The sequence below is a fragment of the Pagrus major genome, chromosome 22 (assembly GCF_040436345.1).
Source record: "Pagrus major chromosome 22, Pma_NU_1.0".
In the NCBI taxonomy this organism is placed as follows: domain Eukaryota; kingdom Metazoa; phylum Chordata; class Actinopteri; order Spariformes; family Sparidae; genus Pagrus; species Pagrus major.
The window spans coordinates 30,905,052-30,929,509 of NC_133236.1; the positions used below are offsets into that span (position 1 = coordinate 30,905,052).

Here is a 24,458-nt window from a genome sequence, read left to right on the forward strand (position 1 = left end):
AATATAGCAATCAGAGGACAAGGTTGGAGATTTACCGTAAGAACAGTGGACATGATAGTAAAATAACTCGCCCAGAAATCTTTCAGATCAGGACAAAAAAACCCATCTGGCTAAGGTGACAAGGAGAGGCATGGCATTTATCACATTTGTCTTCCACTTCCAGATACAGTTTAGATAGTCTAGACTTAGAGAAATGCACCCTGTATAAGACCTTAAAGTGGATAAGTCCAAGACGAGCACAAGAAGTGGTAGATCGTATCCTCTCTATGGCCTGTTCCCAGGACTCTTCCTGTATGCCCAGTTCCTCTTCCCATGTACACTTAAGTTTAGCATTTGAGTGATCGCTAAAAGCCAAGATAATATCATACAACTTTGAGATGATTCCTTTGTGATGAGGAGCAAATGATAGCGTGGTTTCCCATCACTGTTCTGGAGGTAACGAGGGGAAATTAGGGAAACACTTAGTAACAAAATTGCGAGTTTGAAAATAGCGAAACAGATGAGTAACAGGGAGGCCGTAGCGAGATGACAAATTGGCAAAACTATCAAAGACACCATCTACATAGAGAAGCTGCTTGATTTGGCAACAGTTCCTGTAAATCTTCAACACTTCAATCACATGAACACGTCTTCTGTTTTCAGAGAAGAGGATATTTAATCTTAAAGGAACAGTTCACCCCAAAATCAAAAATACTGGTTTTTCCTCTTAGCTGTACTGATATTTATCATCCAGATAGTTCAGGCGAGTTGCCGAGTTTTGGAGCTATCAGCCGTAGAAATGTCTTCCTTCTCTCAGATATAATGAAACTAGATGGTGCTCAGAGTGTCAAAACATACATTTGAAAAACATGCAAACATGTGACTCAAGTCATTTTTTCTTGGGCAAGTCCTTAGTTAAGGCGAATCCTGTCTCAAGTCAAGTCTTTAAACTCTAAATTGAATCTGAAGTAGTTTTCTGTCATCAAAACTCAACTTGACTCTGGTCCACATCTCTGCTCAAAAGAATGTCTCCTCACAGAAACCTGGTTCTGACCTGGTTACAGAAGACAATCCACAGAGCTTGTTGGAAGCAGTTTCATGTTGGTACTATTTTATTTCTAATGAACTGAATCCACCGGCCGTCCCAGCACATAGAAGGAAGCGTGTATCCTCATAACCAGTTCTGTGAATGACCTTCAGTGACCGGGTCATGATTTATAGAAACAAACACTGCTGCTGGGTTTTCAAATGCACTCATCACATTGTATCATAGAGAAGGCAAACATCTCTACAGCCGACATCTCCAAAACAACTAGAGGGATATATAACTCTACAGGTACGAGGAAAAATATATATTTTTGATTTTGAAGTGAACGGTCCCTTTAAATACAGTGTAGCCTCGAAAGTTGATAATATCTGTATGACCATAAATGTCTGTCTAGTTTAAAAAAATATGTTTGTAGTGACATTTTTGCAAAGCTATTGAGCCTGTTTTTCATCGTGTGATACCTATTGAGCCCATTTATTGAATTCAGGAAATGTGAAAGTTACAGCTTGTAATGGTTTTGTGGACAAGCTGATGTCATCTTGTTCTCTGTACCCGGATTAACGATGAACCTTAGCTCAATGCACATATATTGTTTTACAATTTTGTAACTTTCCTTTTGATGGCAACTTCCTAAAATAAAACATTTGTGACTGATTGTCTCAGTGTTTCTAACACATTTAAACATGTATCAGAGTATTTTACCATAAACGACAATAACAGTGAAATATGTTGCAGTTTTACCACCAACAGTATCAATAAACACTGAAGATGAACTCTCAGCACATAATCATCAACGTGAGAAATGATCAGTGACCTCATCAACTCTTCTATATGTTCAAACGATCGACGGCGACACAATTAACTGAATGTTGTGTCATATAAGCTTCAACTCACAGAAGGTACAAACTCATCAGCTTCACCTCCGTCAAGTGTGACAGCTTGACACAGGAAGCTCACCTCAGGTCATTTTATCTTCAGAATAAAAGCACAGAAATGCAAGTTTTACAACTGAAAAACAAAAAAATGAGTATGAGGAATATAGTTTACAGTGAATCTACAGCAAACACAGAAAATTCAATGAAAACCGACTGAACTGTCAGAATCCAGAGTTCTGCAGTTCTTTGCAGCACCAATGATTAACTTTAAAAACGAGGGTCCTGATGACAAACAGTGTGATACTCACTGTGTATCTCCTGTAGTCCGGTCTGTGTCCTCGAGCTGTGTTCCAGTACTGAGAGTACATCTCTGTCACCCTGACGAACTCTGAAATAAATAATATAGTTTATTAATAAACTTTAATTAAGATTATTTGATCATCTCTCTCTCCTTCATTCAGAGAAGACGCTTCAGTCTCTGTGAGCCGCTGCTCAAATCTCTGCTTTCAGATCAGTGTGAGTGTGTGTGTGTGTGTGTGTGTGTGTGTGTGAGTGTGTGTGTGTGAGTGTGTGTGTGTGTGTGTGTGTGTGTGTGTGTGTGTGTGTGAGTGTGTGTGTGTGTGTGTGTGTGTGTGTGAGTGTGAGTGTGTGTGAGTGTGTGTGTGAGTGTGTGTGTGAGTGTGTGTGAGTGTGTGTGTGAGTGTGTGTGTGTGTGAGAGAGGACTATGGGAGGAGAATGATGTCACTGAAGCGTGAACCTTCAGACTGCAGGACAGGACGTGAAGGCTGAGACGAGCTCCTCTGATCTGACTCTCAGTTACACAACTGCTGTATGAAGATATACTGAGTGAATGATTAGTGAATATTACCTGGTGGAAAGTAACTAAGTACTTTTACATCTAGTTTATGTTCGAACAGTTCAGAGTTCAGCTCAAGCACACGATTTTAACATTTAGTATTTTTTAGTAAAGTAAATATGACATTAACTTTAAAAAAATACACTTGTTAAACTGCTTCTTCTTTAAACTTTTATTGAAGTGACACCACAGCGATCATCAGCAGCTGATAAACGCTGCCTGTAGAAAACCATCAAATTCAACAGTTACAATTTCAGCCTCAGAGATCATTTTACTACTCATAAGAAAAAACATTTCTGACACTAAAAGAACAATGAGTGAGACAATTATAAACCAAAGCGAATTCTTGTCCACCACCAACATTTAACCACAGACCTGGAAGTGTTGTCCCTCCTACAGAGAACACAGAGACACTGAGGAACCAAACCAGAGCCAGAACCCAGGATGAAGAGGTCTCCCTGTGTGTTTGATTCAGTTTTTATTGCATTCAATGACGACTGCAAGAGCAAAGTTGTTGTTATTTTTTGGATAAGTTGTCAGCATTTAGATAGTGTCACACCTTCCTCCACAGCATCGACACCCAGTCAGTGTCAGAGACGTGACTGATCACACGTGTAGTTATTTAAGTGTCCAATAGATGGTGCTGTTTAGACAACATCCTTTTCTTCTGACCCTCACTTTTTATCCGCACTAAAATTGCTCTTTTAATGCAGCTGAAATGTGATCTTTTCCGTCCACACTGACCTGGAGACTGTAATCCACCCTCCTCTATCATCCAGGCTGTGAGTTTTCAGGCCTGTTCGGTTCTTCTCCGCGTGTCTGGACTGATACGTGCTCTCAGACTTTTGATGTTTTACATCTTTTTGTGCCTCGGTGGTTTTTCTGGTTGGCAAGCTATACACTGACCACTGCTATTAATCCTTTTGTATGTGTTTCTAAAATATTTGATATATTTATTATATTATTATTATATTACTATGTTGTTTTTTATTTGTTAATTGTTTCTTGAGGACTGATTAAAATATTTTGAATAAAAATTAAACAGACTTGAACAAAAAGTAGAAAATCCGACCACAATACACTACTGACAATTTATATAATTATAACTTGCGACCCTTGAAGCACATTTATGATTTTGGTCTATATTTATAAAATTTACTTGACTGATGATCTTTTCTCAACTCCCTCTGACGGACCTTTGTCTTCGTCAGAGCCAGTTTATCCAGTCTAAGTGACTAATGTTGTCTTCTTTGATTTTGTCACTGACCAAAACTTATGACCACAGATCTTTGAACATGTACACATCGACACCGTTTCTGGAACTGGGACTGGGACTTTGACAAGAATAAGACAAGTACTGATGAAAATACAAACAAGGATCGAATGTGTTTCAGACGAGTTCCCACTGAAACAGACTGAATTCTTAAATCAGCATTCCCTGTCAAACAGAAAGAAAGCTTCAAACGTATCATTGTGGAGTAAACACTGTAACGTCTGTAGAAAAATGACACCATCCTCGTACAGATTGGTTCCCTTTAAACGTCACTTTCACGATGATATTCAGTCTGACACCAGGCTGCACTTTTCCTGGAAAACAAGGTCAGATTACTGTACAAGAGAAGCGCGTCTGTCATTGCGGAACCTGCGCAGGCAGAGTGATTGTTTTCCCTGGTCTCTTTGTCCAGGCAACACTGGAACAACGTCAATAATTGTGGAAACTCTGCACAAAAAAGAAGAAGCCTCTGATGGAGGACTGAAGAAGGTGAAGAGGGAGAGGGACAGAAACTGAGGTAAAACAAGAGAACATGGACGGACGTTCACTGATGGAGAGCGCTCCGGTGTTGTGTCAGTCTGTTCCCCCGGTAATATGTGATCCCTCTCCCCACCAGGGCCCGAGACGCTTCAACATCATTCAAAAAAGTTGGTGTGATTAAATTCTGACTCTATTGAAATGAATGGGAAAGCTACTCTTTACAAATACAAAATCAGTAGTTTTACACAACAGGTTCGACTCTCAAATACTTCTGAAATCTGAACTTCTGTCACTCATTATGTGTCATCTGATGGTGCACAGAGTGGAGAGTGACGTCATCAGTCTTCAGTCAGCAGTCCGACTCGGCAGAGACAGAACACAGAGACACTGAGGAACCAGGAGACAGAAACCCAAACCCGGGATAAAGAGGTTCAGTGAAGGTGGTGTTGAAGGTGTGGAGGTGGATCCGTGAGTCAGAGGAGACTCTGTAGAAGGACAGAGTGCCAGCAGGACAGTCCACATACACTGCTACTCTGTTAGAGACCGAGGAGGAGAGAGGGAGGACTGTTTGTCTGTTATTGTGCCAGACGGAGTAACCAGCATCATCAGAGCACTTCAGACTCCAGGACTGATCATTTCTCCCAAACCTGCTGTCATTAAAGTTCCCTTTCCTGGTGATTCCTCTGTAAGCCACTGTTACATAAACCCATCCCCTCCACTCGACCTCCCAGTAACAGCGACCAGTCAGACCAGTTCTACACAGCAGCTGAACCCAGGAGTCAAATCTGTCTGGATGATTAGGGTGTGGTTGATACTCCTCTACATGTGTCATCTTCCTGTAGTTGTCAGACAGTTTGAGGTTTCTGTTGACTGTTTTTGTGTCCACTGTGAGTTCACAGAAATCTGATGGAGAGAAAAAGACACAACACAGCAGCAGGTTATCATCACATACATCTGAGGGTTTGATTCTTTCTTTACTGATAAGTTGTTGTTTTTATTATCTTTAAAGTTGTTCTGTGCAGGATTCATATTTTTTAGTATTTTATGTTGTAGACCAAAACATGTAAATATCTTCAGCCTGTGGTAACCACACACCTTTTTTAACTAAAAAACAATTAAAAAATCTCAGACTTTGAGACGAGACAAACTGATTTCTGTGTTTTAGGACAACAGACTACACCACTCTATAGTCATCCCTACAATATTGTCTCAATATCTATATCAAGCTGATTTAGAGAAGATTTCAAATTATCAACATATATATTGTGTATTGCGATATAGCCAAAACACACCACAATACTATTTTAAGGCCATATAGCGCAGCCCTAAGTCAGTGGTGATCGTGTTGTTGCAGTGGCCCCTTGATGGTGGAACAGCATTTATAAATAACATTAACATAAACTAAATTAATAATGTAGCCCAGTGGAAATTTATGAAGATAAAAAGGACATATGTTTAAGAAAATAAGTTAATTGCATAATAAATAGCAGTTAAGAGAGAAAAAGTCAAAGTTCATGGTTAATAAATGTCATTTAAAATTTAAAAAATAAGTTAAAAATCATTCAGTAAAAGAAGTGAATGTTGGGTAATGTTATTGGTGTATTGAACTATGCATTTCATATGTTAATTATTTGCTGTTTATAAATGTCTGTAATTATGTTTAACTATACCTGAAAGTACAGGAAGAAATAGACACACAAATGGTTGTGAATGTATTTTATTTTGAAAGGTGTGAGAGTGAGCCTATGACTTGTGGGAAAAAGATAAACAGGAAGAAGAACGGGGAAGGGAGAAGAACCGATGGAGACGATGCAAGGAAGCGTGGTGTGACCAGTGAAGGAACAGAGACTGTTGAGTAAATGCCTGTCACCAGGGTCGTAGAGGTGTTCGACCAGGACTCTTCAAAAAGACTTTGTGGTGACGTTACTGTCTGTTTGAGTGGATAGCTCAACCCGAGATAAGTGAAAGAAGTGAAGCTAGCGGCTAACCAAGTGGCTAGTAGTTTACACGGACTTTGCTAACGAGCTAGCGGCTAGCGACCCGTATGGCTGAGCCTGTGTGAAAGCGTGTGTGGAGCTGCGGACAACGGAGCCGAGCCACAGCGAGATCGACAGCACTTCCTTTCCTCCGGTTGGATCATCTCTTCCCCTCTCCTCCATCTTCAGCCGTTCTTCAGCGCATGTGTGAGGCTACAACACCTGTGGATTAAGGTACCTCGTCATTTTCTTTTGCCCGGATGTGGAGAGGCAGACATTTGTTTTGAGGATACAACATACCTGAACTGCTTTCAGGCCTGCATCGGAGGACCGGTATTTTGGAACAGTTTATGTTTTTATTTCATTGCCGGCTATTTTATTTTCATGGGGCCCATTAATGTGTCATGGTGATATATATTATTATTTGAGAAGGTCTTTGAAAAAGTGTGTGTACCTGTTGAATATAATTTGTTAGTAAATATTTCATTTTTTTATTTACACTAAACAGTTGTGGTTACTGAGTTGAATATTTTAAGTTATTAAGGTCAATAAGAATAATTTTACATTTATAAAAGTGATTAACAAGTCCTATTTGTTAAAAAAGTATTTAAGTTGATAAGAGGGTAAAATTGAAATCATTTATTTTCTAAGTTTATTACAGAGACCCCATTTATTGATTGATAGTAAAGAAAAAAAGAAAGAAGAGCTCAGGTTAGCCACCTCTCACTATAGTTAAACAAACTAGAGAGGCGCTACAATAATATCACATTTATCAATATAGCATTGACAGAGAAACTGACTATGTGCTATTTGCCATTATTAGCCAAACTGAATCCACACTTACACTTCTTCAGACCAGGTTTTAACCTCTGCTCTCCACCATGGTCCAGCCTGGAGGAAGAAACACAGAATGATTTTCTAGCCAACATGATTCCCAACTGCAGTTCAACATGAAACTGTGTTCCTCAGTTTATCAGTGTAAGAGAAACAGGCTCAAACTCATCTGTGTCAACTGTCACCATCATCCATCATAGTTGTTCAGATATTTCACTCTGAACAGACAACCAAAATTGCCATCACCATCGCTATGCTCAGCAGTGTCCATGTACCTCAAGCCTGTCTGTGAAACAAGGGGTCAGGATGCCCAGATCCAGCCCAGGGCCCTCGCCTGCCACCTGGCACACATTGGACATTGTTGGGCTGTCTTGGTTGACACGTCTTTTCAGTGTTGCATGAAGGTGTGACAGTACCTTTGGAATGGCAGACCAGGGTTTTATCAAAAAGGGGAACCAGAGCGTATTCTCCAATTATCAGGGCGTTATACTGCTCAGCCTCCGTGAAGTTTATCCTAGGGTTCTGGAAAGGAGGCTCTGACTGATTGTCAAACCTCAGATTCAGGAGGAACAATACAGATTCCATCCTGGATGTGGGACAGTGAAATACTTGGCACAAAGTCAAACAAATTTCCAGTCGTGTTTGCGGGACGCAGCAGCAGCAACAGTCTCTAATCCTGTTTGTGATATTCAAGATCTGGATCAGGATCTCAAGGTGCAGCTGTGTTGAGGAGAGTGTCTGGTTTGGGAACATCAGCATTACATCTCTGCATGGTGAAGGGGAGCTAAGCCTGAAGGTGAAGCTTTCGATTTAACAGTTGATCTACGTTAAACCCTCACCTATGGTCATAACCTCTGCATAGTGACCGAAAGAACGAGATCGTCGATAAAAGAGGATAAAATACGTTTCCTCTGTAGGGTGGCTGGTTAATCCTTAGAAATAGGGCTAGGAGTTTGGACATACGGAGGGAGGTCGGAGTAGAGCCGTTGCTCCTTAGTGGAGAAAGGAGCCAGCTGAGATGGTCCAGGCATCTGATTAGGATCCTCCTGGGCGACGACCAGCTTGGCAGAGACCCCAGGGCAAATCCAGAAGCTGCTGGAGGGATTATATATCATCTGGCCTTGGAATGACTCAGGATCCCCAACGAGGAGCTGGAAAATGTTGCTGGATAGATGGACATCTGAAATACCCACTTAAGCTGTTGCCACCTGTTGTTTCTGGTTGGTTTGTGAGCTACTTCCTGTCTCTGTCAGCAGACCTCGTAGGAGATTCTGATTGGTCTGGAGTGAGAGACCCAGGAGGAACGAGTCCAGGTGTCCATTTGGACACTGTAAGGCCTCGTCCACAGCCACTGGTAGAGATGTTTCAGTCTTGGTTGGTCTTTGATGACTTTAGGCCTTTTGGGTGTTTTTAGTTCTTCTGCCAGCAGATTGACTCCAGAGTTGATGAATGTCAGATGGACATGAAGAGCAGCCAGAAGCTCCTGAACACTCAGATGGACGAAGCGGAACACCTTGTCCTGGTACAGTCCACTCTCCTCTTTAAAGATCTCTGTGAACACTCCTGAGTACACTGAGGCTGCTCTGATATCGATGCCACACTTTGTCAGGTCTGATTTATAGAAGATCAGGTTTCCTTTCTGCAGCTGCTCAAAAGCCAGTTTTCCCAGAGATTCAATCATCTTCTTGTTCTTTTTATTCCATATTGGATCTCTCTCAGCTCCTTCATTGTACCTGATGTTCTTCAGTTTCAACTGAACCACCAGGAAGTGGATGTACATCTGAGTCAGAGGGCAGCTCTCCTCCCTCTCTGGTTTTCAACACATCCTCCAGAACTGTTGCCACCAAGACCAGACTCCAGATGAATGGAAGGAGATGGATGGATGGTGCTATGTTGCTAGCAGGGCTAAAGTGAGAATATTTACTCCCAAGATGTTGTTGTTTCTGATGAATGGGTGTTTCCATTCACAAAGACTTTCATGATGATGGACCAAAGATGAAGAACATGAATTGAAGAAAATATATGTAGTGTGTGAGCGCTTGTTGTCCGTCCATACCTGAGAGTCTGCAGTCTCCACTGTGGGTGTCCAGCAGACAACACGTTCACTCCTGAGTCTCCTGGGTGGTTGTAGCTCAGGTCCAGCTCTCTCAGATGGGAGGGGTTGGAGCTCAGAGCAGAGGCCATCGAAGCACAGCCTTCCCATGTGACTAGACAGCCTGACAGTCTGGAATTAGGACAATGTCATAATCTAAGTGATTTAGAAAATCATGTCAGCAGGAAAATCCCACCGATGTTGAACATCTTCACCAACATGAACATACAGCTGGATGAGCAGGACTTACTGGATTACTGTTTTCATGTTTGTTTTGTTTTTCTTTTAATTAAAAAAAAAGATTATTTCTGACCTGAGAGTTTCCAGTTTACAATGTGGACTCTTTAGTCCAGATGACAGCAGCTTTACTCCCAAATCTTGCAGGTTGTTGTTTGTCAGCTCCAGCTCTGTCAGACTAGAGGACTGGGAGGTGAGCACTGAGGACAGAGCTTCACAGCTTCTCTCTGACAGATAACAGTCAGTCAGCCTTAAAAGAGTGTACAATTTTGTTAACGTTGCTTTTACTATTTGATGTGATTGAAAGCCATGTTTTGAATTATGCAATCTTCTCTATTTCCTCTGCTTAATGATTAGCTACTTTACTGATTGCTACTTTGGATGGCTGTTTGTCAATCAGCCTTAACAAAATTTACATTATGATGCCAGTGATCTTAAACTTTAATCTGATTATTATCTGTTCTTTGCGTACTGTAACAAAAAACAGACAATAAAAAATAGGTAGATATAAGAGTAGATCTACATTTTGATGTAATTAAAAAAATTACCTGAGGGAAAAAATTGCAAAGCGATTATGTCACATTATTATCAGCTTCATACTGACCTGAGACTTTCCAGTTTACAGTGTGGACTCTCAAGTCCAGAACACAGAAGCTTCACTCCTGAATCCTGCAGGTTGTTGTGACTCAGGTCCAGCTCTCTCAGACTAGAGGACTGGGAGCTGAGAACTGAAGACAGAGCTCTACAGCTTCTCTCTGAGAGGTTACAATAGGTCAGCCTAGGAAGGGTTTAAAAATGAACACAAACAAATGTTTTGCACTGATCAGCCACAACAAGAAAACAACTGATAAGTGAAATTCATAACATTGTAACAATGCAATGTTCCATTGGGAAACCTCAGCCCCTATGGCAATAGTACTCCCTGATGGAAGTGGCGCCCCAACAGAACATTGCAACCTGACACACTGCAAAACCTGCTCAGGAATGGCCTGAAGAACCTGACAAAGAGCTCAAGGCATCAACCTGGTCTTCGAATTCTCCAAATTTCAATTCCCCAAATCTCAAATGTTCAGACATTTGTGGGACATCTGACGGGATTAGCTCCATCCATGTAGGCCCTGCCTCACAACTGACAAAATTAAAATTAAAAGAATCTTCCACCAGTGCCCTGGTGCCAGACACCAAAGGACACACCCAGAGGTCCTGTGTTCATGCCTCGATGGGTCAGAGCCAAGTATGAAGCATGGTGGGCCTCCACGGATCAGAATTGTTTCAGCATGTACCATGGATGGTCAGCTGGTTTACGATCTGAATTTTTAGAGGTCAGCTCGATGCCTTGATTTCTTTGTCACATTCGTCAGGCCACTCTTGAGCAGTTTTTGGAGTGTTGCATGGTGCTTTCTCCTGTTAGGGGGCCACTGCCATCGAGGACTGTTGGTGCCATGAGGCATGTACCTAGTCTGCAACGGTGTTATGGTGGATGGTGCGTCTCAACCAGCATTGTTACAAGATGATCAATGCTACTTACTTCAGTCTTTAAAATTTTGAGGCTGATTAATCATCATTCATATATAAAATTACTCATACATCCACTTACAGAGCTTTGTTGGAGGCTTTGACCACTGGCAGCAGCCTCAGAAGAGCCAGTTCTGAAGCAGAGTATTTCTTCAGGTCAAACACGTCCAGATCTTTTTCTGATGACAGTAAGATGAAGACCAGAGCTGACCACTGAGCAGGAGACAGTTTATCTGTGGAGAGACTTCCTGATCTCAGGTACTGTTGGATCTCCTCCACTAGAGAACCATCATTCAGTTCATTCAGACAGTGGAACAGATTGATGCTTCTCTCTGGAGTCAGATCCTCACTGATCTTCTTCTTGATGTACTCAACTGTTTTCTGGTTGGTTTGTGAGCTACTTCCTGTCTGTGTCAGCAGACCTCGTAGGAGATTCTGATTGGTCTCCAGTGAAAGACCCAGGAGAAAGCGGAGGAACAAGTCCAGGTGTCCATTTGGACTCTGTAAGGCCTTGTCCACGGCACTCTGGTGGAGATTTGTTAGTTTAGGTTTGTTTCTAAAGACTTCAGACCTCCAGGATATTATTTGTTCTTCTGACATCAGATTGACTCCAGAGTTGATGAATGTCAGATGGACATGAAGAGCAGCCAGAAACTCCTGAACACTCAGATGGACGAAGCAGAACACCTTGTCCTGGTACAGTCCACTCTCCTCTTTAAAGATCTCTGTGAACACTCCTGAGTACACTGAGGCTGCTCTGATATCGATGCCACACTCTGTCAGGTCTGATTCATAGAAGATCAGGTTTCCTTTCTGCAGCTGCTCAAAAGCCAGTTTTCCCAGAGATTCAATCATCTTCTTGTTATTTTTATTCCAGATTGGATCTGTCTCAGCTCCTCCATCATACCTGATGTTCTTCAGTTTCAACTGAACCACCAGGAAGTGGATGTACATCTCAGTCAGGGTCTTGGGCAGCTCTCCTCCCTCTCTGGTCTTCAACACATCCTCCAGAACTGTAGCAGTGATCCAGCAGAAGACTGGGATGTGGCACATGATGTGGAGGCTTTGTGATGTCTTGATGTGGGAGATGATTCTGCTGGCCTGCTCCTCATCTCTGAACCTCTTCCTGAAGTACTCCTCCTTCTGTGGGTCAGTGAACCCTCTGACCTCTGTCACCATGTCAACACACTCACGAGGGATCTGACTGGCTGATGCAGGTCGTGTGGTTATCCAGAGGCGAGCAGAGGGAAGCAGTTTCCCCCTGATGAGGTTTGTCAGCAGCACATCCACTGAGGTGGACTCTGTAACATCAGTCAGGATCTCAGTGTTGTGGAAGTCCAGAGGAGGTCGACACTCATCCAGACCGTCAAAGATGAACACAACCTGGAACTCTTCAAACCTGCAGATTCCTGCTTCTTTGGTTTCAGTGAAGAAGTGATGAACAAGCTCCACCAAGCTGAACTTTTTCTCTTTCAGCACATTCAGCTCTCTGAAAGTGAATGGAAATGTGAAGTGTATGTCCTGGTTGGCTTTGTCTTCAGCCCAGTCCAGAGTGAACTTCTGTGTTAAGACTGTTTTCCCGATGCCAGCCACTCCCTGTGTCATCACTCTTCTGATTGGTTCGTCTCTTCCAGGTGAGGCTTTAAAGATGTCTTCTTGTCTGATTGTTGTTTCTAGTCTCTTTGGTTTCCTGGATGCTGTTTCAACCTGTCTGACCTCATGTTCATTACTGACCTCTGCAGTCCCTCCCTCTGTGATGTAGAGCTCTGTGTAGATCTCATTCAGAAGGGTTGGGTTTCCTGCTTTAGCGATCCCCTCAAACACACACTGGAACTTCTTCTTCAGGTTGGACTTCAGTTTACGTCGACACACTGGAGCAATAGTTCCTGAAGAATGAACAAACATAATTATTAAGTAAATGCTTTATATGCAGTCATTTAGGATTGCCCTCTGGTCCATGACAGAGCAAATCAATGGCATTCCCCTACTGGTTCCCTGTATTATGATGTAGTGATGTGTGCAGCTGACTTCTTATGTATAACCACGCACAAATATGCAAGACTTTGTTGCCAACAGTGCTTCACAAAGTTTACCCTAAGTCATCAACTTCAGGTCAGGGGACCATGTAAATACCCATGTTAAATCCGGTTGGGGGTGAGCTCCTGCCCCAAGCAAGCTGGTCTTGTTCACAAGTGATGGGAAAATTGACCGTGAGATGGACAGGTGGTCTGGTGTGGCATCAGTGGTACTGCATGTGCTGTGTTAGACCATCGTGGTGAAGAGAGAGCTGAGGCAGAAGGTGTTGCTCTCAATTTACCAGTCCATCTACTTCCGACCCTCACGAGCTGTGAGTAGCGACCGAATGAATGAGACCGCAAATACAAGTGGCCAAAATGAGTTTCCTCCAAAGCGTGGCTGGGCTCAGCCTTAGAGATGGGGTGAGGAGTTCTGACATCGATGGGAAGCTAGGAGCAGAGTCACTGCTCCTTGGCGTTGAAAAGAGCCGGCTGAGGTGGTTCGGGCATCTGGTTAGGATGCCTCTTGGATGCCTCCCCTTGGAGGTTTATTGGGCACAAAAGCTGGGAGGAGACCCTGAGGTAGAACCAGAACACACTGGAGAGGTTATATATCTTATCTGGCCTGGGAACACCTCAGGATCCCCTAGGAGGAGCCGGAAAGTGTTGCTGGGGAGAAGGATATCTGGAATACCCCACTAAGGCTGCTGCCTCTGTGACCCAATCCTGGAGGAAATTGGCTGGATGGCCAAATTTACAACAAGGCACAAATATGCAAGACTTTGCTTCACAAAGTTAATAGTTTACCCTAAGTCAACAACTTCAAAGAGGTAAGAGGACCACGTAAATACTCATGTTAAACCCATCCATTACATGTGAATCCTGTGAAGGGATTGTGTGTGAAACAAAAATCCTTCATCTCATAATATGATCCACTGGGCTTCACTAATTACTGTACAAATACCAAATGTACAACTTTAATCACTGATTTGAGTGAAACTGATCCTATTTTTTTAGATCAAATGTTTTCTGGTTTTCCCTCCAGTGTCCTCAAGCTGGTCTGCCTGAACCCTCTGTGATGTACAGTTTCCTGATGAAAAGACACCTTTACTTGATGCTTAAAGACAACAACAGCAGTTTACTGTACCAAGACCAACTACGGCTGGTGTGACAACAGGGAATCCAGTACTGTGGTAATTTACAGAGTTTAGCTGCTGTTAGACAGTGTTACACTTTTCTTTTCATCTCTCCATCATGTTAAATCTGTTAAAATCCTCTTACTGCTCTGCAGACAGTCAGCCAGCTCCTCCTGGTTCATCCTCCTCAGGAAGTGCAGTGTGACCTTCAGTAACGCCTCTCTGCTGCTCCTCCTCTGCTCTTCATCCTCACCGTCCAACACCTCCTCATCCTCACTCTGACTCTCTAAGCATTCTGGGTAATCTGGACTCAGGACTCTCTGGATCTTCTTCAGCTCTTTCTTCACAAAATAGACAATGCTTTCCTCGAGCAGCTGGAACAGAATAAAATGTTAAAATGTCAACTTTAACTGGCAGAAGTCAACATCAGATCATCAGCATGGACACTGGATCAGAACAGTACTTCAGTGTTTATTCTGTGGCTGTTGGAATAAACAGCAGTAACTTTGATTGTACATTTACACACCTTAAATATGGAGTCCAGGTCAGGTTCAGGTCCAGGACAGTCTGGTCTCCGCTGATGCTGTGAGCTACAGAACAACACACACAGAGCTTTGACTCTGAGTAATAATGATGTCAGGGGAACACTTCTGGTTAAATAAATGGCCTTCAGAACTGGTCTGGCACTACACAGGGTTCTCACTTGAAATGCTTTTGCCTGTTCTCCTCAATCGAGCTTCAACAATGTTTTAGTAAAAGACTTCCACGTCTCCTGAACCTTCTTCAGTAACGAGTTGACCACTTTTCAAGAAGAAACTTCACAAATTGGCATCACGAACAGGACGTCCTGCATCCCCAACACAGTTGTGACCAGCTACCGTTTGATCACGGTGGGTAGAGGAGACTTTAAACTAGATGATCATGTATATTCCTGGTGGGTCACACATATTGCAGTCCCTCACATGAAATAGCTTTTTACTGATGACAATGTTGATCACAGTTTCAAATTCATTTCTTGTAGAACACAGTTGGGATGACTCCCTGTTGAGGACACATTTTCCATGACTGGCATCAATGATGGATGGACGAGAGATTTGTGAATCCTGATTCTAGAAAACTGAAGTAGTTCATTAATCACTGCAGTTTTAATGTTCTTACACATTCTCAATCCAGATGTTTGTGGATTTTAACTGTGGTTTTGAAATTTGTACAAAGATCTGCAGATGTGACTCCAAGTAAAAACAGTAAAGAGTGAAGAACATGAAGTGAGCTGGACAAAGACATCGGACCTCATCTCAGGAGACACTGACACAAACATTGTACAGTCTTACCTCTGATCAGAAGAGAGGTGTCCATCTTTGAAGTGAATAGGGCTGTCCCTGGAACGGTTACTCTTGATGGACACAGAGCTGGGTCCAGGTCCAGGTCCGGGTCCAGGTCCAGGTCCAGGTCCAGCAGAGTCTGTTCTCTGATGCTCTGAGCTTCAACACAACACACACATACCTTTGACTGTGAATCATGATGGTGGAGTGATTTGAGTGGTGGACAGTTAGAGATGGTGGTCTCACCTCTGAGCTTTGGTCTGGCTGTCAGGGGCTTTACAACATCTGACTAAGACATAACAGCCATTGGATGATAAGAAACTCTTCCATTTTAATTTAGTACCTTGGTTAATAACAGTTTTAGATCTGAGGAAAATTCTCTGGATATATTTATGGTGAGAAAACATTTACATTTAATGACGATAGCATCCTTGTGTTTGGTAAAGCGATGAATATTACAGTCCATTCTTGCCTTGGATAAGATGAGGGTCGTCCATGCTTCATTTCAATATGTCTGTCCAGAGACTCGTAGCCACTCTTCAGGGACACAAAGCCAGATTCAGGACAACCTGGTCTCTGCTGATGGATCCTGGGGAAACAGAGAAAATAAAACTAGTGTACTTTACAACTGTAATCCTGAAGATTGTGTGTTTTGTTTGATGAAATTAGCAAATGTGGTTCTGTAGTTGATGTTCTGAGAGAGAACAGAGTGAAGAATGTGAAGTGATCAGTGAGTTCATGACAAAGGTATCACACCTCTTCTGGGCAGGATTTTGTCCATATGTGAGCTTATAACGTTCAAACATCGACTGGACCTCCTTGAAGGAAACCTGGCTGGTTCCAGCAGAGTCTGGTCTCTGATGCTCTGAGCTTCAACACAACACACACAGAAGTTCGACTGTGAATAATAAAGATGTCAGGAGAACAATTGAAGGAAAATTCTCAACAGTCTTAATTTGTTGTAGTTATAGTTGGAATCACTGTTGGTTACGATCAAATTTCCAAGACTGGCATCAATGATGGATGGACGAGAGATTTGTGAATCCTGATTCTAGAAAACTGAAGTAGTTCATTAATCACTGCAGTTTTAATGTTCTTACACATTCTCAATCCAGATGTTTGTGGATTTTAACTGTGCTTTTGAAATTTGTACAAAGATCTGCAGATGTGACTCCAAGTAAAAACAGTAAAGAGTGAAGAACATGAAGTGAGCTGGACAAAGACATCGGACCTCATCTCAGGAGACACTGACACAAACATTGTACAGTCTTACCTCTGATCAGAAGAGAGGTGTCCATCTTTGAAGTGAATAGGGCTGTCCCTGGAACGGTTACTCTTGATGGACACAGAGCTGGGTCCAGGTCCGGGTCCGGGTCCAGGTCCAGGTCCGGGTCCAGGTCCAGGTCCAGGTCCAGCAGAGTCTGTTCTCTGATGCTCTGAGCTTCAACACAACACACACATACCTTTGACTGTGAATCATGATGGTGGAGTGATTTGAGTGGTGGACAGTTAGAGATGGTGGCCTCACCTCTGAGCTTTGGTCTGGCTGTCAGGGGCTTTACAACATCTGACTAAGACATAACAGCCATTGGATGATAAGAAACTCTTCCATTTTAATTTAGTACCTTGGTTAATAACAGTTTTAGATCTGAGGAAAATTCTCTGGATATATTTCTGGTGAGAAAACATTTACATTTAATGACGATAGCATCCTTGTGTTTGGTAAAGCGATGAATATTACAGTCCATTCTTGCCTTGGATAAGATGAGGGTCGTCCATGCTTCATTTCAATATGTCTGTCCAGAGACTCGTAGCCACTCTTCAGGGACACAAAGCCAGATTCAGGACAACCTGGTCTCTGCTGATGGATCCTGGGGAAACAGAGAAAATAAAACTAGTGTACTTTACAACTGTAATCCTGAAGATTGTGTGTTTTGTTTGATGAAATTAGCAAATGTGGTTCTGTAGTTGATGTTCTGAGAGAGAACAGAGTGAAGAATGTGAAGTGATCAGTGAGTTCATGACAAAGGTATCACACCTCTTCTGGGCAGGATTTTGTCCATATGTGAGCTTACAACGTTCAAACATCGACTGGACATCCTTGAAGGAAACCTGGCTGGTTCCAGCAGAGTCTGGTCTCTGATGCTCTGAGCTTCAACACAACACACACAGAAGTTCGACTGTGAATAATAAAGATGTCAGGAGAACAATTGAAGGAAAATTCTCAACAGTCTTAATTTGTTGTAGTTATAGTTGGAATCACTGTTGGTTACGATCAAATTTCCAAGACTGGCATCAATGATGGATGGACGAGAGATTTGTGAATCCTGATTCTAGAAAACTGAAGTAGTTCATTAATCACTGCAGTTTTAATGTTCTTACACATTCTCAATCCAGATGTTTGTGGATTTTAACTGTGCTTTTGAAATTTGTACAAAGATCTGCAGATGTGACTCCAAGTAAAAACAGTAAAGAGTGAAGAACATGAAGTGAGCTGGACAAAGACATCGGACCTCATCTCAGGAGACACTGACACAAACATTGTACAGTCTTACCTCTGATCAGAAGAGAGGTGTCCATCTTTGAAGTGAATAGGGCTGTCCCTGGAACGGTTACTCTTGATGGACACAGAGCTGGGTCCAGGTCCGGGTCCGGGTCCAGGTCCAGGTCCGGGTCCAGGTCCAGGTCCAGGTCCAGCAGAGTCTGTTCTCTGATGCTCTGAGCTTCAACACAACACACACATACCTTTGACTGTGAATCATGATGGTGGAGTGATTTGAGTGGTGGACAGTTAGAGATGGTGGCCTCACCTCTGAGCTTTGGTCTGGCTGTCAGGGGCTTTACAACATCTGACTAAGACATAACAGCCATTGGATGATAAGAAACTCTTCCATTTTAATTTAGTACCTTGGTTAATAACAGTTTTAGATCTGAGGAAAATTCTCTGGATATATTTCTGGTGAGAAAACATTTACATTTAATGACGATAGCATCCTTGTGTTTGGTAAAGCGATGAATATTACAGTCCATTCTTGCCTTGGATAAGATGAGGGTCGTCCATGCTTCATTTCAATATGTCTGTCCAGAGACTCGTAGCCACTCTTCAGGGACACAAAGCCAGATTCAGGACAACCTGGTCTCTGCTGATGGATCCTGGGGAAACAGAGAAAATAAAACTAGTGTACTTTACAACTGTAATCCTGAAGATTGTGTGTTTTGTTTGATGAAATTAGCAAATGTGGTTCTGTAGTTGATGTTCTGAGAGAGAACAGAGTGAAGAATGTGAAGTGATCAGTGAGTTCATGACAAAGGTATCACACCTCTTCTGGGCAGGATTTTGTCCATATGTGAGCTTACAACGTTCAAACATCGACTGGACATCCTTGAAGGAAACCTGGCTGGTTCCAGCAGAGTCTGGTCTCTGATGCTCTGAGCTTCAACACAACACACACAGAAGTTCGACTGTGAATAATAAAGATGTCAGGAGAACAATTGAAGGAAAATTCTCAACAGTCTTAATTTGTTGTAGTTATAGTTGGAATCACTGTTGGTTACGATCAAATTTCCAAGACTGGCATCAATGATGGATGGACGAGAGATTTGTGAATCCTGATTCTAGAAAACTGAAGTAGTTCATTAATCACTGCAGTTTTAATGTTCTTACACATTCTCAATCCAGATGTTTCTGGATTTTAACTGTGCTTTTATTGTTTATATGAAGATCTGCAAATGTGACACCAACCTCATGCCAGGCAATACATAAACATTGTACATTCTCACCTCTGATCAGCAGAGAGGCGTCCATCTTTGAAGTGAATATCTTTGTCCATTGACCGGTACCTCCTGATGGACACACAGGTGGGTCCAGGTCCAGGTCCAGGTTCAGGTTCAGGGTCAGGTTCAGGTGAGTCTGGTGTGTGCTGCTGCTCTGGGATTAAACCTAACACAAGCAGATATTTCAGTGTGAATTAAAAACTACATAGCCTCAACCACAGTAAAGGCACTCTGTGTCCTGTTTCAACGTGTTTGTCTGATTGTGTAGCGTTTATTCTACTGTGTAAAGTGTCCTTGGGTTTTGTGAAAGGCTCTATATAAATCCAAGCTGCTATTAATATTGTTATTATTGTTATTGTTATTATTATTATTATTATTATTATTATTATTAAAAATCAAAGAATAATAATGAACTAAACACAATCTGAGCAAGTCAACAACATCAGGCAGGCGTGAGGCTCCGCTTCTGAAACGCTCCCAGCAGAATATGAAGCCATGAGGAGGACGGAACGAAACAGGGTCGGACTCGCCAGGTAAGACAGATGTTTATGGTGTTTTTCCAACAGCATTTCTGAGACATTATGATTGTTGAGAACGCTAACTGTTACACATTTTATGACTTTTTATCAACTTTTAATTACCAACAGCACCACCTGGACTGTGGACGGTGAACGATCGACACTAACTGGGCGTTGATGGCGCAATAAACTTCTATAGCAATAAAACTAAAGGCGACACAATTCCTGAAGTTTTGAGACTGTTTAAAAGATTTTGACATAATTTTATGCTCTATATCTCTCAATATAGAGAAATGAACTTGTTAAAGAACAGTCAGTGTTGTGTTAACTGACATATAAATGATTTTTATTGAACAAATTAGCAGTGATGGAATGTAACTAAGTAGCTTTACTCAAGTACTGTACTTCAATAAAATGTGTTATTTGTGTTTTACATGACTATTAAAACATACTTTAATTTTAATGGTAAAATACTCTTTATAATCTTCTATTCAGCCACTGTGTTCAAATTAATGTCTTTGTACTTGAACCCTTTAACACCCAGTCTCAGCCGTACTGACACAAACACACAACAGTCCTCTAATAAACCTTTGAAACCTTTTGACAAACTTAGAATTATATTTGTTATTTTAATTCAGTCTGTAGTTTCATGGTGCTGATGTAATAGATTACATTTCAATGTACAGGTATCTGTAATATTGTCACTCCTCTGTAAACGTTTGAACCACAGAACAACAAACAACTAAACTCAACATTTACTGCCCTGTGGTATCACATGACATCACACAGGTGTTTCTATTTTTCTGTCCAGCCAGCAGGATCAATCTGAGCTTTTCTGGTTTCTTTGGTGTTTCATTTGTTCATCAGTGCAGTCAGCAAATCAACACAGCACATCAGGACGAGCAGCATCTCTGCTGTCATCAGATCAGTGCAACACAAACATGATGGAAAGTGTCGGTCACGTTACCTTCTGATGGAGGAGAATCAGCATGAAGCTGATGAGTGAAGGTGACGTTAACGAGCAGCTTCAACCAGGAAACCAAGCAGAGAAGGAACAAACATGGAAGTGACAGCAGCAGCTGTTCAAACATTCACATCCAGTCTCAACTCTCCGTGTTCATCTTCAAACTCAAGTGTTCTTTAAGGAAATCTGATCGTGAGCTCCTCTGAACTTTGGACTGAACCACCTGCAACGACAAGTCAAACATTAACGGACACAATGAAGCTGATCAGGTGGATCAGACAGGCCTGATCATAACTTTGATCCTCAGTGCCTTTGATTTTACAACACGGATATAAAAAGTGGCGTTTACTACTGCAGACTGTTGGAGCTCTGTGAGAGGAGCTGAATGGGACGAATACATCCTCATTATTATTATAATAAAGTATTATTAAGAATTATATCTCAATTAATAAAGCTGTTACTGCTGTAGCTGCAGTATCACCTGTCCTCCCATCTCTCCCACAGTTTCTCGCCCTTGATTGATTGATTGATTGATTGATTGATTGATTGATTGATTGATCACCATTGACCACCAGTTTCTGCTTATCTTGTTTAATTTGGTTTTCAATCTTTATGTAGTCTATCCAAAGTAATTTAGTCTTCAGCTGAATGTACAATATTAGTCTGGATTCAGAATTTGCAAGACACAAGTTTCTTTGATTAGAACGAAGTGAACTGAGTAATGCTAACAATATGTTAATAATACCAAGTTTACACAGTATCAGTATCACCTATATACACCTGTGGACACCTTCTGTATGTTTATGCTATCACTTATTCCTAGCAATTTAATGTGGCTGGCTTTCTACTCAGATCCCACTCATCATGCACCAACATAGATAGATAGATAACCTTTATTTCGGTGTCACTCCACAACACACATTAAAAATACAGAGGCAATATGAAAATACAGTGTTCATTACAAATTCAGTGGAGCCAGTATCAGTACAGTAGCGTCTCTCCACTGGGGTGTTCGTATATCTACCAGTTTCTATTGCTAAAGGAGCAACTCCACATCTAAATTTAGCAAGGGCACTTCTAAGCTGTCTTGATAATACATTTTTTATATTCGGCTCTGTCTCAAATGCACCCTTAAATATGCAGAAAGTGCGTAGTTTATTCCCTTCTGGTTTGTTTATTAACTGTAGCCATGATTCCTCGTCTGCCTTTGACACTGCCATATCAAAACATTTAAGGTCGTTACTTGAGTAAACCATAACTGTACGAGCGAGATGAGATAAGTTCATAGAACTAAAAAATGTTTTTACCGTTTGCACATAAATTTTTACATTTGTCAAATGAGCCGCCCACTGAAAAACACGTTTATATAATCGGCTGTCAGGCATACTACAGAGTCTTTGCCAGTTTTTAAAGATGCAACACCACTGATGTTGCCATGGAGTTTTCCAACCCATATCACCCTGTATAGCAGCATTTGGGGTGTATTTACCCACACCTAGACATTTTCATACAAAGCAATAAGACAATTCAAAATATTGCCATGTAGGCATTGATTGTCTATGATTGTAGTTAAAGTAGCAATATGGTCAAGGCAGCTCCGTTTCTTTCTAAACCCATTTTGCTCGTCTGCTATAATATTGTTAGCCTCTGCCCATTCAGCAATACGATTATACAGCACAGAACAAAACAGTTTACAGAAGATGTCAAAGTGACTCCCGGGTAATTAAGAGCTATTCTGTTATCTGTTCCCCAGCTTTGGGGATAGGGTTAATAATACCATATTCCCAGAGCTCTGGTACCACACCATTTTAAAAACAATAATTAAAAAGCCTATATAAAATATTCAGCGTGTTACCATTTTTCAATACATCAACTGGCACCCCATCATATCCATAAGCTTTACCTTTTTTAGCTGCTTGTAGAACCCTTATAATCTGCTGGTTCATGAAGGAGCCCTGGTTATGTGCATATAGTAACTCTAACTGTGCTGCAAGGGTCACTGTGATTATTAGATTGGAGCAGGCTGGCAAACTCACATCTCCAGGTCTCTACAACAGCATTTTATCAGTCTGTACAGTCCCATCAGGCCTCAGGACCTCCCAGGGAATCTCCGGGTGGCGTTCACTGCCAACACCAAGCTGCCAGAAGGCCCTTGGGTCGTTAGGATGTTTTCCTGCTGTAATCTCCAGTACCGTCTTTTAGCAGCTTGGACTGAACGGTCAAACTGCTTCTGAGTGTCCTTCATTACAGCTTTAGCCTGCGCCTTAACTGGACCAGGGGGGCAAGATGTCCATTCCTTCTCTGCTGAGCATCAAGCCTTCCATAATGAGGAATGTTGCTCTGTCCACCAAACGTTTTTACTCCTCCTCTTTTTGTTAGAGCAGCCATGTTGAATAATGACATCTCTGTGAGGGATCTGTTCTCGCATCTCCTTTTGTAAAATGTCACAGAACGCTTGTTATATGGATTATTGCTGCAGGAGGGAACCCCGCGGGTCTCCAGCTGCACTCTGAGGAATAAGAAACTACACCGGACTCTCATCAGCATGAGGGTGAGTCCATAATGACTGAACTTCATTCTAGAGTGAACTATTCCTTTAAGACTTTTGAAGCAGGTTTGATTGATCTGAGATCTGTGAATGTGAATCATGATATTAAAACTATAGAAAGGAGCTCGTGAATCACAGCGGTTTTAATATTCTTACACATTCTCAAAGAAGCTGTTTGTGGATCTAATATTTGTATGAAGATCTGCAAATGTGACACAAAGTTGAAAACAGTAAAGAGTGAAGAACATGAAGTGATCAGGACAAAGACATCCAACCTCATCTCAGTGGAGACAGACAAATATTTCACACTGTTACCTCTGATCAGCAGAGACGTGTCCATCTTTGAAGTCGGAGAGATCGTCCATAGACCAGTGACGCTTGACACACACACACAGCTGGATCCAGCAGAGTCTGGTCGCTGCTTCTCCTGCCTTCAACACAACACACACAGAGCTTTGAGTGTGACTCATGACGGTGGAGTGATTTGAGTGGTGGACAGTTAGAGATGGTGGTCTCACCTCTGAGCTTCATGTTGTCCACACAGAGCGGCTTTAGAGGGAGGGACTCCCTCCTCTCTGTCCTCATGCTGATTCATAGCAGAGCCCACACCTTCACACACACAACAACATGATCAGTCACTACAACACACAGACACACTGCTCTCACACACATCTTCTGACACCTCACTGAGCAAAAACACAGTCAAGAGACGTCCAGTTGAGCCAGAAGGGAAGTTTTCTGGTCGTCTGTCAGTGTTGACGTCCTCACAGGGTTCAAAATGAAAGTTTTTACAGTGTAATTTTAGACCTCTTTGAAACTTCAGTCACAGACGTCTAAAGAACTTCTTGTGGTTCAAAATAACCTTCATCAAGCTAATATCCCAAAGTTGGATGAGCACACCATGACAGGTAGTACAGGTGATGAACAGCTCACCATTATCACACCACTGAGGCCGAGGCCAGAGGTTCAGATCAGCCTGTAGCTTTTGCTGCATGAAGTAAAATTTGGCCGTCAT

The 24,458-nt window shown here is 42.0% G+C and overlaps 1 protein-coding gene across 1 annotated transcript; it reads right to left on the reverse strand.

Annotated features, from left to right (window-relative positions):
- Positions 1–4,861: 4,861 nt before the first annotated feature.
- On the reverse strand, positions 4,862–24,458 carry LOC141017759 (uncharacterized). The gene is made up of 19 exons (XM_073492491.1): positions 24,377–24,458; positions 23,962–24,052; positions 23,759–23,874; positions 19,420–19,579; positions 18,960–19,073; positions 18,663–18,792; positions 18,195–18,349; positions 17,394–17,510; positions 16,396–16,509; positions 16,112–16,228; positions 15,649–15,726; positions 14,844–14,907; positions 14,463–14,691; positions 11,249–13,052; positions 10,256–10,429; positions 9,728–9,901; positions 9,379–9,546; positions 7,333–7,379; positions 4,862–5,415 (listed from the first exon to the last, which is right to left on the reverse strand). The coding sequence occupies exons 1-19, from the start codon at positions 24,456–24,458 to the stop codon at positions 4,862–4,864; spliced, it is 4,488 nt and encodes a 1,495-aa protein (XP_073348592.1).

Coding starts and splice junctions, on each gene's coding strand:
- LOC141017759 (XM_073492491.1), bottom strand. CDS start 24,458: ATGACGGCCAAATTTTACTTCATGCAGCAAAAGCTACAGGCTGATCTG. Junction 24,053..24,376: donor GCCTCAGTGGTGTGATAATG/GTGAGCTGTTCA, acceptor GTGTGTGTGAAG/GTGTGGGCTCTGCTATGAAT. Junction 16,229..16,395: donor CAAAATCCTGCCCAGAAGAG/GTGTGATACCTT, acceptor CTGTTTCCCCAG/GATCCATCAGCAGAGACCAG.